General features: G+C 51.4%; 1 protein-coding gene across 1 annotated transcript in view; it reads right to left on the bottom strand.

Annotated features, from left to right (window-relative positions):
- LOC138582861 (heparan sulfate glucosamine 3-O-sulfotransferase 3B1-like) overlaps positions 1 to 14,946 on the bottom strand; it is a 49,887-nt gene extending 34,941 nt beyond the window's left edge. Inside the window, exon 1 of the mRNA XM_069654549.1 lies at positions 13,363 to 14,946. Coding sequence (XP_069510650.1) covers positions 13,363 to 13,862 — 500 coding nt within the window. The 5' untranslated portion in view covers positions 13,863 to 14,946. The remainder of the gene's footprint in view (positions 1 to 13,362) is intronic.
- Between the last annotated feature and the right edge of the window lie 1,399 nt (positions 14,947 to 16,345).

Below are 16,345 nucleotides of genomic sequence, written 5' to 3'. Positions count from 1 at the left end.
TTTGAGATTTGAAGTCATAGGTTTCTGCATAAGCAGTGCAGCGAGCAGGCAAATTTGAGCCTAAATGCTCAGTTATAAGTGCATGTTTTGGTTAATCAGAAAGACTGTCCGCGACATACGGAAATTTCAGTCCCTATTGTAACTTATGAGGCAAACCTATGCGTGGCATAAATTATGCGTGCCATTACCTTTGTGAATCAACTCTTAACTCTATAAATCAGGAGGCGGGAGTGAAACGGGGAACAGCGTAGGAGACAGGAACTCTCACTTCCCTTGCAAGCCGAGGATATCGCTCCACTTGACTTAATGCATCCAACCCACGATTCATTCTGAAACCAAGATATGATCTTTCCATACTCAGCTGGTGGTGTCACTTCCTGCTGAACTATCAATCAATATAATGAGTTATGAACATTTCATACCATAGACGCATAACATTTTGAAACTCAAAATCTTGGTGGAGAAAAAAAAAACGCAGAAACCCTTGCGTCGAAGGAGGTTCAAATTGGTATCGGCCGTAGAGCAGGTGCCAACAATGTTAACTTGCAAACCGGGGCAGCCCCCCAATTAGAGAAATGAGCCACATTTAATTTGTTTGTAACCCATATAAATAGGCCCTCAATGTCCTCCTGGACGGGGGGAGGGGCTGCCACTTACAGGGGGCATTTAAGGGGGAAGAGGGGAAACGTGATATTGGCCTGTAAATCCCTCAGGGGTATAAATACAGTGGACGAAGGAGAAGGGAGATAAGATAGCGACATTTAAATACCTCGGTATATAAATACAGTCCCGAGCGAGAGAGGAGATGTGAAAGGCACTGTAATACCATAGAGGTATAAATACAGTGCAGGAGGGAGATGTAAACTAAACGTTTAACTCCTGTATGCGGACTAATGCAAGGGATCCCGAGATGACTTGTGGAAGGGCAGCATCGGCAGCAATATAAGGAGCTTTTATTTTTTGAGAAGTCTAGTAACAGCATGGAATGTCCTTTCTGTGATAGGGGATGGGCACAATCTCTAAGAATTCCAAATTCATGTGTACGGAAGCAAAGTAAAGCGATCTTAATTATCATGATAAAACCAGGCCAATCCATGGAGACGCCAGGGCTGATCATGAAAATGGGAGGCTTAACACCGCAAGAGGAAAGACAGAGCTGGAGACTGAGAAGAGTCTAGGGTTTTTGGCCAATCCGCAAATGGACAGACTAGAAATGCTTGGCGGTCTTTATCTGTGATCAATATCTATGACAAAATCTATATCAGAGTCAATGGAGAGGGCAGCAGATCGTGGTCATTGATCCGAGCGTGTCGATACACACCCATAACAGAGTCCAGATAATGTGCTGCGTTGATTCCCGGGCCCCACTTTGATAGACTTTAAATGAATGAATCAAAGAGTGATATTGACCTTTGATGAGGCCGTGAAGCATGGAGGTGTCACTGCTCGAGATCTATTAATGTCATCATCACTTCACGGGTCCTCATCTCACCTAGCCAAGTAGGCATCAATAAATTCTATATTTTAATACACATCTTCAGAGCTCTAGATAAGATTCCGAAGTGGGAGTATTTTACTACCTATTTTTTAAAGTTGGGAGTAAAATGATTTTTTAGGGAGTAGAAATGTAAGTCCAGTTCCCAATATGAGTATTTTATAAGCGAGTAGAAATATGTTTTAGCCTGAATGTTTTTGTAACATTTATTTGTATTTGTATTTATTCATGCAGATTAAAAGATACACGTTTACTTCTTCGAATCAGGCAGTTAAAATAGTTTCGTCCTGTGGTACTAAGTGCACCACTGGTCCAAACATAACCATGGAGCTGGATTCTACATGTCTTTTTCCTATTTTTGATGGGATTATTTTTACGCCCTGCTTTTATTTTTTAGGAATATTTGCCAATTTTTAGGGAGTAAAAGTGGCTGATACACCCCTTATCTGCAGGGCTGCACATCTTATATCAGAGCTTGAAATTCTTAGCATTCAACATAGCTACGAATTGGGAAGATGTATCAAACATTCCATGGCCAAGAAAACGAGTGGACTACAGCATCTTTACAGTGGCTGGCCATAGAACCAACTTGAGGTTCAGCAAACAGAATGGCTGCCTATTTTGGAAATAAAAGTAAGGAGCATTAAATCATCAAACGCTCTGCTTCATAAGAGCTGCTGCATTCTGCACTAACTGGAGTCTGCTTTACCAGGCTAAAATCCCCCTCAGCCACTCTTTGAGGAGCTGGACTAGCACCCCCAATTGTGAAAAAAGTAGTTCACTCTTAAAAGAGCAGCACAAAACTCTGGAAAATGACAAGGGGAAGCTCCAGCCAAAGTAAGAGGGGAAGCAGCTGCAAAATCGTGCATTCCAATCCCCACACTGTGTGGGCGCGGCAAATCCTTGGAGATGCAAATGAAATTGCCGGGACACCTGAGGTTGGGAAGAGAATCTTGGAGAATCACAGCCGTGCAGATTCTGAGCGCCTATATATCTCTGTGTTGCTGAAGGGGTCAGTCGTCGGTGCAAATATTCTGCTCCAAAAAAGCCACCATGGCTACCTAAACTGGATGTGCAATTGCACAGAATCATCAAGCAAGAACCCCGTTCTGCAGACATATGAACCATGGAGGGCGTGCAGCAGGGCAAATACTTACACACTGGTCCTCGGCTGCTGCACTTTCAGTCTTGACCCAGACCAGAAAATCAGGATCTCACCCTTTGTTGGGTTGACATTTGGAAAGTTCTATACTCCCCAAATGGCAACTACAGAAAAGCAATTTAATGGTGTGCCATACACCATCCCACATGACTATGATATAGATGTGCGCCTTATCGGCATACAAGTAGCATAATACCCCAGGCCACCAAGTGATATCCACTAGACACCTTCGGTACACGTTCAACAATGGGGGTGCAAAAACTGAGTCCAGGAATGAACGGCTAGAAGCAGGTGCAAGAGTTATAGGATGCCCTTTGCCTTAAGCAAGGCAATAGACACTTCACGATGTTCCTCCCTTGTTAGCAAGATACTGATGTGATAGCTAATGTACAATCATATGGACGACTGATGAGCAATCCTGCCTGCTGAGGCAGACAAGCTACCCCTGTAATGGGTTCCAGGCAAACCAACGCTCTAGTCCATGATGAGAAAGACAACATGTCCAAGAAGCCAGCTTTTCTGAGACAGGGAAGTAGCTGGTAGAAGACACCCATTTACACTGCTTTGCCTAGAAGGGGATGACGGGAGTTCGGACAGTTGATGGGAAATGGCTCAACGTCTTGAAGAAGTATCTTCAGCAAGAGTTGCGTCAGATCACTTTTCAGAGATGAGGCTATTATGCCTCTAAAAATCCAGAAGTTGATGAGCTCTTGACTCCAGTGAGACCACAGTGGCCAAATGGCTCTCCAAGGAGGCATATAGCCAGAGCTCGGGTCATTCAATTTATGCTGTCGCGGCTTCCCCCCCTCCCCCGCCCCGTCAGATAGTTGCCCAGAGTGCAGCTCTCCTCTCACGGGTAAGGGTTCGGGTTTGGTTGGAGATGAAGTGATGGAGCAATCAAGAACTCAAGCAACTTGCTCTTGTTACCAATGAAAGTTTGCCACTCTTCGCAGAGGTCCTCGGATAGGCCAGCTTTGGAAGAGGAACAACAGGGATGAAACAGACTAGTGATATGCCAGATGGGCTATGGGCCTTTCTTTCGGCTGTGGCCATCTTAGCTGCCAGTCCAACTTCTGCACTGTGCAGGCTGCTTTTAAACACCAGAAGCACCCAGCCAGAGCCCAGGTGTGTAGATGGCATGACCATAGGACTGATTCCAGTCAATAAGTGAGGCTCAACAGAGAATTGATTCAGGCACAAAGTCGGACACATGTGGAGTGCAAACTCAGGCCTTGCAGGGTCTGATCTATCAAGTCACGCCCAAGTGAGGGTTCTCTTTGGTTTAAGTTCAGGCCTGGCTTGTGCCCTTTGATGTAAAGTTAAGTTAAGAGCTAATCCAAAGTATGTAGTAAGGCTTGGCTGAGGCTGTTCAAGACAAGCCTGACTTGGGCTAATTTCAGGTATAAAGTCGGGCCTGGCTTTGTCGAGAGCTTAACTGATGCAATGGCACATTTTATTGGTGCAGTTTCCTGCTATAAAGGCCATGTTTATCTGGGGAGCTTGTCCTGTGTGTGAGGCCTCCCCTTATACAGACGCACTAGTCTTGCTCGGATTAAATCCATCCTTACTCCACAGTGATGTCCAATTGGGAACGGCTGCCCAGTTTCCCTTATGTTGCTTAGCGCACATGCGTCTATGGTAAGGCCTGTTTGGAACAGGGTGAAAGTCATGAGTGGCGGCAAAGGTTATTGGGTGAGGATAAAATATAATGGGTATTTATTCAGTTTATGCAGGATTTTGCAGGTAGCTGGTCCAGTTTATAGGTGGGTGAGTGGAGTATTACATATGTAGGCAGATGGTGTGATATGTAAGTAGTGTCTACATGTTGTCCGTGCATGTGTAGCAGTAGAGAATGCCAGGTGTTCATAAAATGCCTTTTAATTAACTCACTTCTAAAATAAAAACCTAATTTCAAAGCTGTAAAGAAATACGTACATAATTCCTACTGGGCGCCCTGGATTAAGCCCCTCTTCATTGACGAGGTGCCAAAGCCAGAGTGGAAAAATGCTTCCTGCAGAGTTGGAAGGTGGTCTTTTCACAGGGGAAGACTCCGAAATGGACATGTACCGAAAAAGAACTACAGATGCATCTCAGCCGGCAGCAGACTGTGGGTGCCCCTCTTCCCCCAAAACGCACACCGTAATGCCCCAAAACAGTGCTCCAGATAAGCGGCTGCAGTGGGAGAGTTTCACTCCCTATGTTTTCAGGGAGTGGAAAGGCAATTCCCATTACCAAGCGGGCATATTTGCATCCTAAAGTTGGACACTGCTTTGTTATTGATCCTTCTGTGCAACTAGCGACACGTGCAAAGTTGCTCTTCACTTCGGATCATGTGCATGCGTCAACAGTGTTAGAGGGCCTTCCTGGGGCACTACCCTGGTGGGGCCACGGGTCCAAACAGGACTGTTGTGCTGTGAGGTTGGAAGCAGGCTACTATGTCAGTAATGCCCTATAGTTTTGGTTGGGAGAATGTTAACGGTATCTCGGAAGGGCCATTCTGAATGAGAGCGCCTGAGACGTGGCGGGTCATCCCCCCTCCCGCTCTCAACCCCAGACCCAGTCCCACTGGCCATTCAGCAGGCACTCCTCCCAATGTCCGTACTGGCCAGCCGAGCTTGGACTGTGCTAACCGTCTGGCCGCCCTAGCTTCATGAACGAGAGGGCTTCTTACTAAAACAAGAGCTGCAGACGCCATTTTGAGGTAAATTGAGGAAGCCAGTATCAACGCAAACACGCCAGAACATAAATAAAGAGGACTTTTGGTGCGCCGGCAGGTTGTTTCAATTAGCACTACCACTTTGTACCAGTCGGAGCCCGCAGGCCTCTCTCCCTTCTGTTTTTCGACGGCGTCTTAATCCACTTCTAAACAAACTCCAACTCTTAGCTAAAGGGGGGGGTTTGGCATTTGTTGACAGTACAGGCTTAAACCAACAGTTAGTAGAGGGAGAGGCTCACCCACTGCAGTGGGTCCCCCAAACACACCATCTAAAGAGACTCGGGGTCTGATTTACAAACGCGTTTTTTTATTGGGAAAATCCCATTGAAAAACTCTTTGTAAAGACCTGTTGGCCTGTAAGCTACTGCTGTCCTCGCAGGCCCGTTACTCACAACGCGCGCTGAGAGAAACCTGTAGCGCTCCAGAACCAGGCACTATTCTTCCGACAAAGATCACGACGATGTCTCGCGAGTGCTGTCCTGCAGGGATGGAAGGCGGCTGAGGCTGGGGCAGAGTCAGTCACATCGGAGCGTACCTTTCTCTCTCAGATAGTAAATTGCCTGCGTTGCAAACACTGCTACTCCTTTGTGACACAACCCCTTCCTCCGCCGCCATTTTAATTATACGAGAAACAGCATTCACCAGAAACATCCTCGTAACAAAAGAAGTTACAACCTGCCGGGCCCCAGCGCCGTTTCACACCTCTCAGCCCCCACCCCATCCACTCTGTCCATGGCTATAGTTACCAAAAACAACAACGGGGTCACACTTACGCTTCATCTCAAAGCACAAGGGCCTGTGCGTTTTGGTATGGCTGGGTCACTGTTACCGAACTATGTTTTAAAACATCCTGGGACTTTTCTCGAGGGGTGCAATTCCCAAAACCAGGAATCCAATATGAAAATGTAAAGAGAAAGACATTTCACCAAAGAGCAGTCTTTTAAGAAGGAATGAGAAGTGACAGTGGGCGTTCAGAAAAATGGCAAGCCGGCCAACAAGAGTGCCAGGATCGCGGACATTGTTTCTGGAGCAAAGACAAACCGGTTGATCCATGAAACACAAAATAAATACGTTTAGCACTTGCGTACCGGCAATGGGAGACACGCGGTTTTTTATTGCCTGCAGGATTATTTCGCGGGAGAGGTGAAAAACAGCCCCCTTCACGCTCGGCTCCCACACCCCCAAACGCAAAAAGCCGTCCAGACAAAGGCAACTTTTGGGGACAATGAAGCGAGTCTCCCTGCCACGCAGTTCTCTCCTCGACTAATCCGCCATTGAGCAGTTTAGCTGGCTTGCACATTCAAGCTGCGTGCCCCGTCCCTCTTCAATATGCACCCCCACCCCGCACCCCGCGGAAAAAAAAGCTATCGCCATTCACCGCAAGCCAACCTCCAGAGCATGGCAGCGTGGGGGAGGGGTTTCCACATCATTGACGGCTTCCCGTTATGTCAACGCAGTGCGAAAGTGTAGTGGGTTAATGGACCGGCGGCCTCCGAATGTTTTCGCAACAGAGGTGTATTGATCCAGCTGAGCTGCTCAGCCTTTCATCCCTCCGAGCCTGGTGAAATCATTATCACATAACAGGGACACAAAACCAGAGAGACAAGGTTGTGACAGCAAGCGCTACTTGACAATCAAATATACCCAAACGTGTGCTACAGCTGCGAGCTAGGGGGTGCGGATTCGGTGGGGAGGGAACTAGCCCAGGAACGCTTTGGGAAAAAAAATAAACACACACACGCACAGGTATTTCTATAGCGCCACGTGCTGGCGATCGCCATCCTCGCGGCTCTAGTTGCGTGGGGTAGGAGGAGGGGCTCCTTCCCGGGCAGGTAGTTGGCAGTCAGGGCCGGGCCTCGGCTCCGCTCTAAGCAGGCTCTTTTCAATGGAGATTAGTGCTTAATCTCGCAGCACAGTCTCACAGCTCAGCTCATTAGCCGTGTGTTGCAGTTTGCTTTATATCATTGGGTGTAACAAATGCTAGTATCCCCCCCCCCCACCCCCAATGCACAAGCCTCTGTGTGCCTAATACACTTCTACGTAATGACCTGCTCGTGAGAAGTGAAATCGGTCCTAATAAGAGGAATTGGGGCTGGGGGAGGGCAGAGAGCTTTGCAGGTTTGTGGAATTAAAAGTGCACATAAGGCAAACTTTTGCCGTCGGTCACTATATGTTGGTAATGGGGCTGGCGCAGATTTATCGACCACTGGGGGTCCGAAGAAAAACAGGCTACCGATTCCAGAATCAACAACAATGTGGCCAGATTTATTTTATATATATATAGCGCCTACCAGCCTTGTAAATTGTAGGCGCGGTGAATATCGGCAATATAAGTGCTTCTGATAAAGTGAATGGTGTCTTGGCGCTTCTAAAACAAGTCATTGTGTCCAATTTTCGCAGATGTTTTCAATAGGACTCCCCCCACCCCCCATGCAAAACATTTTTATAAATCAACCCCATTGTATCCACCAAAAGGCGCGGGCCGCCCCAGGGCGCTGTCCCACCAGGAAGCGTGTGACTTTGATTGTAGGGTGCCGATTATCGCACCCACCCCGACATGACGCAGACTGGGAAGCGGAGAACATGGCTCGCGAATAGATTCGAAGAGTTCGCGAACTGCTGCCCCCTCCTCCCCCCCAGGCTGCACTGCTTCATCACGGACACGGCGTCAATGATTGAATGCTGAGGAGAAAGAGTCGGGGCCCTCGCGATTACCTATATAAACCGCACAAGATGGCTGGCTGGCATAGCCCCCCTGCCCCCACCCCCATCATTGCCATGACATGAATGCCCTATCGAAGTGTCTGTCATTCCGCCCTCTTAGGAGGTGGGCAGAGAGTCGCTCTATTAACGTATATGCCCGCATTGCCACCGTCGGTCTGTTTCTTGGAAGCGAACCGAGGCGTGCAGGGAGTTCGCCACTTGGAAGGACGGGTGGTAGCTTTCTTTCATCGGCCACACAGCTCATGTGTGCAGGATGTAAACGCCACATGGTACATACATGTCAATCAGCGCACATGTCAGGGATCAAGTGGGCAGGTCAGAACAGTTTGAAAAACACAAGGACTTGTTTCTCTTTTTAGAATCTGAGCTGGTAAAATTAACATTTTATGGCCGTCGCGGAGGGGGGCTAGCGGGATGTGGGGGGGGGGCGTAGGAGGGGGGCGCTGAGGCATAGAAACTGCTACACTTTTTTCTCTCCAGAGGAGGGGCTAATTATTTCCACATGTGGCGGGCGGCTTCCACGAGGTGCCCGCTGCAAGAACACAGACCACTCTGAGGGCTGGAATTCGGGATATTCGCAAAAATGGCTGGGGAGCGATTCATCCTGACACTTAGGGCGGGGTGTCGCTGGAGGGGGGGGGGCATCTTGGACTTTGCGATACGCACTCTCAGGAAAACCTGCAGCGTGTTCTTCTTTGTTAATTTAATTGTACCCCTCCTTATATATATAACACATCGACTTCCATAGTGCGCCCGGGCACTTACTCCATTTTAAGCGTGGCGTTATTTGAATTTCCCCAAACAAATACTGGCTTCCCCATTTTGACTGGAATTGTGTGGCTTGCACTCGCAAAAAGATAACTAAAGAGTGAACTCAGCACCGGTGTCATTTTGGTCGTTCTCTAACTTAACATATTCCAAATAGGTTTTCCAAAAACATCACCCCATTGAAAGCGGGGGAAAAAGCACTCTGGGCGTTCTGCCTTTCCCGCTTGTAATCTCCAAGGTGCCCTGCACTGCAGGCGGGTGGGTAGGACTCGCATGTATTTTTTATTTGATTTTTCTTTTGCGGTATTTTGAACGAACAGCCTTCCAAGTTTCTTTTTTTTTTACATCAGATTTTTAATTCCCCTACCTCCCCAAGTCTAAATAAAGCAAGAAAGAGCAGCAATTGGACTTGTAGGAGTCAGGCAACACGGAGCTGTGATGGGGACGCTCGAGTGATAGTTAAAGAAAATAACCACGACATCCACATGTTTAAAAATACTGGCGAGGGTGCGCAACCGCAAGTCCCACTTTAAACAAAGTGCAATCTATGAAACTCTTTCTTGAGCCGATTGTCTCAGAACCTGTTGGTACTTTTATAAACATTCCCAAAAATTGCTCAACAGGCGGCAACAGCCGAGTAGAGCAAGGGCGCAGGGACTTCATGCAAGGTGTGGTGTGCAGAGCCAAGTAGAGTAAGGGCGCTGGGACTTCATCCAAGGTGTGGTGTGCAGAGCCAAGTAGAGTAAGGGCGCCGGGACTTCATGCAAGGTGTGGTGTGCAGAGCCAAGTAGAGTAAGGGCGCCGGGCCTTCATGCAAGCTGTGGTGTGCAGAGCCGTGTAGAGTAAGGGCGCCGGGCCTTCATGCAAGCTGTGGTGTGCAGAGCCAAGTAGAGTAAGGGCGCCGGGCCTTCATGCAAGCTGTGGTGTGCAGAGCCAAGTAGAGTAAGGGCGCCGGGACTTCATGCAATCATGCAAGCTGTGGTGTGCAGAGCCGTCTAGAGTAAGGGCGCCGGGCCTTCAGGCAAGCTGTGGTGTGCAGAGCCAAGTAGAGTAAGGGCACTGGGCCTTCATGCAAGCTGTGGTGTGCAGAGCCGTTTAGAGCAAGGGTTCCCGGGACTGCATGCAAGCTGTGGTGTGCAGAGCCGAGTAGAGTAAGGTACTTTTAGAAACATTCCCAAAAATTGCTCAACAGGCGGCAACAGTCGAGTAGAGTAAGGGCCCCGGGACTTCATGCAAGCTGTGGCGTGCAGAGCCGAGTAAAGTAAGGGCGCCGGGACTTCATGCAAGCTGTGGTGTGCAGAGCCGAGTAGAGTAAGGGCGCCGGGCCTTCAGGCAAGCTGTGGTGTGCAGAGCCAAGTAGAGTAAGGGCACTGGGCCTTCATGCAAGCTGTGGTGTGCAGAGCCGTTTAGAGCAAGGGTTCCCGGGACTGCATGCAAGCTGTGGTGTGCAGAGCCGAGTAGAGTAAGGTACTTTTAGAAACATTCCCAAAAATTGCTCAACAGGCGGCAACAGTCGAGTAGAGTAAGGGCCCCGGGACTTCATGCAAGCTGTGGCGTGCAGAGCCGAGTAAAGTAAGGGCGCCGGGACCGCATGCAAGCTGTGGTGTGCAGAGCCGAGTAGAGTGAGGGCACTGGGACTGCCGCATGCAAGATGTGGGGTGCAGAGCTGAGTAGGGTAAGGGCACCCAGACTTCCGCATGCAAGCTGTAGAGTAAGGTTGCTGGGACTGCTGCATGCAAGCTGTGGTGTGCAGAGCCGAGTAGAGTAAGGCCGCTGGGACTGCCGCAAGCAAGCTGTGGTGTGCAGAGCCGAGTAGAGTAAGGGCGCCGGGACTGTCGCTTACAAGCTGTGTGCAGAGCCGAGTAGAGTAAGGGCCCCCAGACTTCATGCAAGCTGTGGTGTGCAGAGCCGAGTAGAGTAAGGGTGTTGGGACTGCTGCATGCAAGCTGGGTTGTGCAGAGCCGAGTAGAGTAAGGGCGCCGGGACTGCCACATGCAAGCTGTGGTGTGCAGAGCCGAGTAGAGTAAGGACGCCTGCCGCATGCAAGCTGCGGTGTGCAGAGCCGAGTAGAGTAAGAGGGGCGCCGGTCCTGCATGCAAGCTGTGGTGTGCAGAGCCGAGTAGAGGAAGAAGAGAGCCGGCTCTGCATGCAAACTGTGTTGTGCATCCGCCAATGACTGCAGTGCCGCTTTTACCCAACAGAGATCAGTGCGCGCCCGTCGAACAGAACAGCCATGTGCACTAAGGGGTCGAGGGGCTCCGGCTGCTGTGCCGCCTGCAGCCCTGCTGTGGACGGGCGAGGGCCTTCATCGGACACATACGGGCTCTCTCTGCCCACCCTAGGGCTCCGCTATTGCATCCACACGCAGCCATCTGCCCAAGACCTGCATGGAACGCTCGCATATGCCAAATTTGTGGATTTCAGTCATCCCCTGCCACCCAAAAGAAGGCACTGAATACCATGAAGCACCACTGACTGAGAAGCTTACTCAGAAGCAGGACTAAAACATTGTTATCAGCTCCAAACACGCAACCGCCCTCCCCCCGTCCAACCCAGAGCACAATAGCAAAGTTTGTTTCCGAGGTCCTAGCTGCACAAGGATGAAGCGGGATGACCTAGTGCCCTCCATCACACCCCAACACACATGCAAACATATAAACGACTAAAAGGGGCGAGGCGTGGGGGGTGGGGGTTGTCTGACAAACTCGACATTGGTGTAAGCACAAATGTTACCCCTTAACACCCGAGGACAGTCAAGAATAAACATGCAGGTTTAGAAGCCGGAAATCCCGATGGCCCTTTAAAGCTAAAGGATGGGTTTCCAACATATGTTTTTCACAGCGTTTTATTTCCGTCAACAGTGGTCATGGTGGCTGGCTACTCGTATTGGACCAGGGAAGTCATAAGGCTTCCAGGCGCACTTCTTTACTGGCGGCGAGAGGCCGAACAAATGCATGGTGTACTGATGTTATAATATGCTTGGGGGAGAGGAGGTCTACTTGCTAATTGGATTGAGACGTCGGGTTCAAATCCTGGCTTCAGCAGAAACGTGTGATTCTGGGCACATCTCTCGCCGTATTACTGTGTAATGTTGTGCACGCCCGCGGTTCAGTGTCGCCAAATCACACGACTGATAAGACCACGCTTGGCGGCCGAGGGGCCCAGCTACAATGCATGCGGGCTAGTCCGCACTGTGCGCACGCCTTCAGCCCTCGAGTGGCGTCCGCGCGCAGCACCGCGTGCTTGACATCGCCCGGGCGAAAGGTGCGCACGCTGGACTGCACTATCGATCCGCGCAGGAAGCGGGACCCGGCGCAGGCTGCACGGCGGGCCCGAGTGCTCGCGGTCGGGTTGTTTCACCTCGTTACGCTTGCCCGGGCTGATTGCAAGGGAGAGGTTAGTGTTTATCTAGCCGGGCTTTAAATCACGCCGGGTGATTTCCCAGGAGTGTGCTGAAAAAGGGCAGAGGAAAAATCAATGCAACGACAGTTTAATGGGGGTCTGAATACGGTGCGCCCAGCTGGCGGGACCCCCGGGGCCCCTTCACATGTGTAATGGCGGACCATTAGCCCTCGATCGACATCCGCGCATCACGCGAACCTTTGTCAAAAAACAGAGGAAAGCGGGGTGGTGTGGATATAGGGCAAACTAATAGCCAAAACGCTTTGGGAAACCGTTGCGTACTATCACCTGCCCCGGCCACGCGGACTGGAGTCCCTCCCGTTATCGAAACTTTCATGGCGCTAATACCGGTCGCCCACGATCAGCCCTGCATATGGGGTTATGGGGCATCACACACGGGACCCACACACCCATCGCCGAGGGAAGCCCACGGGCGCCAGCGGTGGGGGCCTCGATGCCACTGATTGGCCAAGAGGAAAGGTTTGCATTTCTTGCCTGGAGCCCACGTGCGCGGGGGAAGCCCAGGGGCGCCCTCGGGGCCTGCAGCACCTCTGGCGACCCTGCGAAGGGCGCTTCCGCCGGAGAGCCTGCGCGCACGCCCATGCCACCAAGTTCTGCTGGGAAGCTTAAGCGGCAGACACAAGAGAACACGTTCCGCGCATTTACCAGCGCCGCAAATAATGACGGCGCGTGGTTTCCTTTAGCATTCATGCACACTGTTGCAAACTCTCGGCAATACTCGCCCGGGGGCACGAGGACGTGTAGCTCTTCTGCAATATTGCACCCCCACCACCCACCGCGCCCCCAACAAGGGGGTGAAGCAGGTCTCCACTCATTTTCGAATGACCACACACACAACCCCGTCCTGTCTGCACACAGCGCCTTTTTGCTCCAGGTGCTCACGTGGGATACAGAAATTTGGCACTGCGTGGCGGAGAGTCGGTCTCTTTATAACCACAAAAGCCCATTTTCAACCAGGCAATTTCACCGTAGAACCTACACAGCCGGTGAAGTAATATATTGCCGGCAACAAAGACAGCATATACACGTCGACATGGATTAATAAGGGCGTTAATATCCCGGGCATTAACTCACCTGTACCATGCGAAGCCCTTCTCGTAGTTCCTGTCGAAGAAGTGCGGCTCGGCTCCCACGGCGCGGATGTCCGGGTGGACTCGTAGGAACTCCAGCAGGGCGCGCGTGCCCCCCTTCTTCACCCCAATGATGAGGGCCTGCGGGAGCTTGCGACTGCCGGCCCCGTTGTAGAAGCTCGTGAGGGGCCCGACCTCGCGGGGCTCGGGATAGTCCGGCTCGTCAGGTGGCTCAGGCGATGGAGTCCGTTCCTGGGCGGCCTGCGCCTGGGGCCGGAGTAGAAGGAGTCTGCCGAGCAGCCCTGCCTGGCCCGGCTGCTCCTCGGCCTCTTTCAGCAGCACCCCGGGGTGCAGGGAGGAGCAGGACCCCGCGTAGAAGAGGTACAGGCAGAGGAAAAGCATGACGAAAAGCAGCAGGGCCTTCCGCCTCACCGGGGGGAGGCAGAGGAGGCCGCAGGGGGCCACATCCGGGGAGCAGGGGCAGCTCAGGGGCGCGACTTCCATGGGGACCCCGACATGGCTCAGCACATGGTGGGCGCAGGGCCCCAGGCCAGAGGGAGGGTGAGCTCTGGTGGCAGCAATGGAGGCACTGCCAATGAGAGGTGGGTGCCACTTGGCAAAGACGAGGGCACCAAATCTTAAAAGCCCTGGGTAGGTCAGACCTACGAACTCTGCAACTTAGAACCTGGAGAGACCAACCGTTGGCTTCACAGGAAGGGGATGTGCAGGGAATGTCAAAGGGCTGGGGCGCCTAAAGCCCCATGGGAGGGAGAAGACTCCTACTAGGGGTGGGACCACGAGGACTCAGGCACCCAGGCAGTGTGTGGGCACCAGGACTGGGCAAGTTACAGGGAACCACCCCCTGTGTAAGAATGTAGGAGGAGGCTGCATGGAGCTGGGCAAGTTACAGATCCTTGCCAGGCCAGTGGAAGCGGCGCTGCCCAAATTTCAGCGAAAACCTGGATGCAGAAATGTAGGCGGGTGGGTAGGCGGGAGGGCACCTGCCAGGTCGTCCAAGCAGGGGACGTTTCCAACAGCCCACTGTTAGAGAGGTGCCGAAGTGTACAAAACCGAAAGCCGCCAGCACTGGTAGGAAGTGTCAAAACCAGGTCAATTTAGCCGCATTCTTCTCCTGGGTCATCGGTCCTGTGCCATCAGTGAAGAAACAGAGCCGGGGTGGGGAATGCTGCCGTGATGCCAGAGGTACTGCCGAGGAGGAAGTTGCCAGCCCGGGCAGTGGGTGCAGCGCGAGGTGCTGGAGCCGCCCCTGCTGCTGGCAGAGCTGGCACCGCTGTCATCCGTGGAGAGGCTGCTGCCGCCGCCTCCGCTAGCGCATCTCTCTCCGGCTCTGCTGCCGGGTCGCAGAGCGGCTGATGGTGAAGTTGCCTGCGAGATGCCGCCCGGTCTAGTTGGACGCCCTGCCCTCGGTGCCGCGGCGGCGCCTGGCTCGCAAGTGCCTCCCTTTGCGCGGGCGCTGTGGTGGTTCCGGACACGCCGCTGGTTGCGTCAGGAGCGCAGCACTCCGGCTGCTCTCGGCTCTGTCGCTCTACTGCGCCGCGCTGAGCCCCGGCTGCTGCTGGCGCTGAGAGGAGCTGGCCGCGCCCACGTGGGCAGCTGGGCGTGTCCCGGAGCGCGTCCACGCCCATCCGCGTGGGACAATGCCTGCATGCGGAGCTTGCCCCGCCCGCCTTTTCTCAAAAGACGACTCGCTCCGCCAATGGGGGCGCTGCAAAGGTGAGCTTCTGAAGAATGAAATGGGGCGGGAGAGGAGTGGAAAGTGTCGCACCGATTGGCCGGGAAACCTATATATTGGCCATCCTTAGCAGAGGGAAGGCAGTTTGTGCTCGGAGTTGGACAGGAGAAGTTCCCATAACCACCTGTTCATAGATTCAATTACAGCGCATTTCAGTCGAATGAGACTTGTTAAGGCTACTGCAGTGAAACGACAGTTCCAGCACTTGCAGATACTATTTAAAATAGGCTTTCACAAGTCTCTCCTGTAACTGCCGCTATTTGGACTACTCCCTTAACCCAAGTTAAACTGATTGCGTTGAAAAACACAATCCTTTAATCCTTACAACTTGCAAATGACTGATTAAGCAGTACGTGTTCATGCAATTACATGCATATTACATTCATACTATAGCATATAGGCAAACTGGGCCTTCTGCAAGCCCTCAAATCTCTATTGTTCACTTTACTTTGGGCCTGGCATGGCATGCCCTGGCCAGAAGTAAGCCTGCACATGTGAATTCATTTAAGACATATGTACTGTTTTATATTGTATAATGTCTTGCTGTGTGTAAATGGTCTTGGAACAGCGCCCTGAAGCCTGCGGGTTTAGGCACTTTACAAATTAATAAATACATAAATATGCATGACTTATTGTCTGGCTGTCTAATTTATACCAAAACGTGGAAACAGATCAATTTATAAGCTGAACCCCAAACTTCCTATGATGCATGTATCTATGTTTTGTGCATGTGCAGGAGCACTGCACATGAAAGGGAAACTCTCTGGATTAAAGAAAGGGGAGGGCTCTGTGGACACACAATTGTCTAATTTAATTACTGAAGACTTAATGAAATGTAAAGCAAGATATTCGCCATCTGGCGCGCCTGGAGAACATGCAAATGGCAGCGGTGCGTGCTACAATCCTAATAAAACAACATCTACATAGCTTCCACCACATGTGTATTTTGGCGCTTGAGGCAGTGTAATTATTACCCAAACCAATGGCACGCTGTTTGTTGACCTGGGAAATATGAATATCTGCGCCAGCCTGACCGGGATTCGAACCGGAGACTGCAGGCTGAACACGCGTCAGCGCGTCAGAGGCTAGTACGCTATCTCACCGGCTCCTTTAAATCCCAGGGTTGGACCATTTTTAAATTAACCACCTATTGGAGGATGAGGGAACTGAAGTATTGCTAATGCAAATGTTTTCCCACTATAGCACACTGTGATCAGGTGCATGGGGCAAACTT

Source organism: Ambystoma mexicanum, chromosome 3q (assembly GCF_040938575.1).
Source record: "Ambystoma mexicanum isolate Mex_15411 chromosome 3q, UKY_AmexF1_1, whole genome shotgun sequence".
Classification (NCBI taxonomy): Eukaryota; Metazoa; Chordata; class Amphibia; order Caudata; family Ambystomatidae; genus Ambystoma; species Ambystoma mexicanum.
Note: the sequence above shows the minus strand (reverse complement) of the source record. Positions and strands in the feature narration are given on the sequence as shown.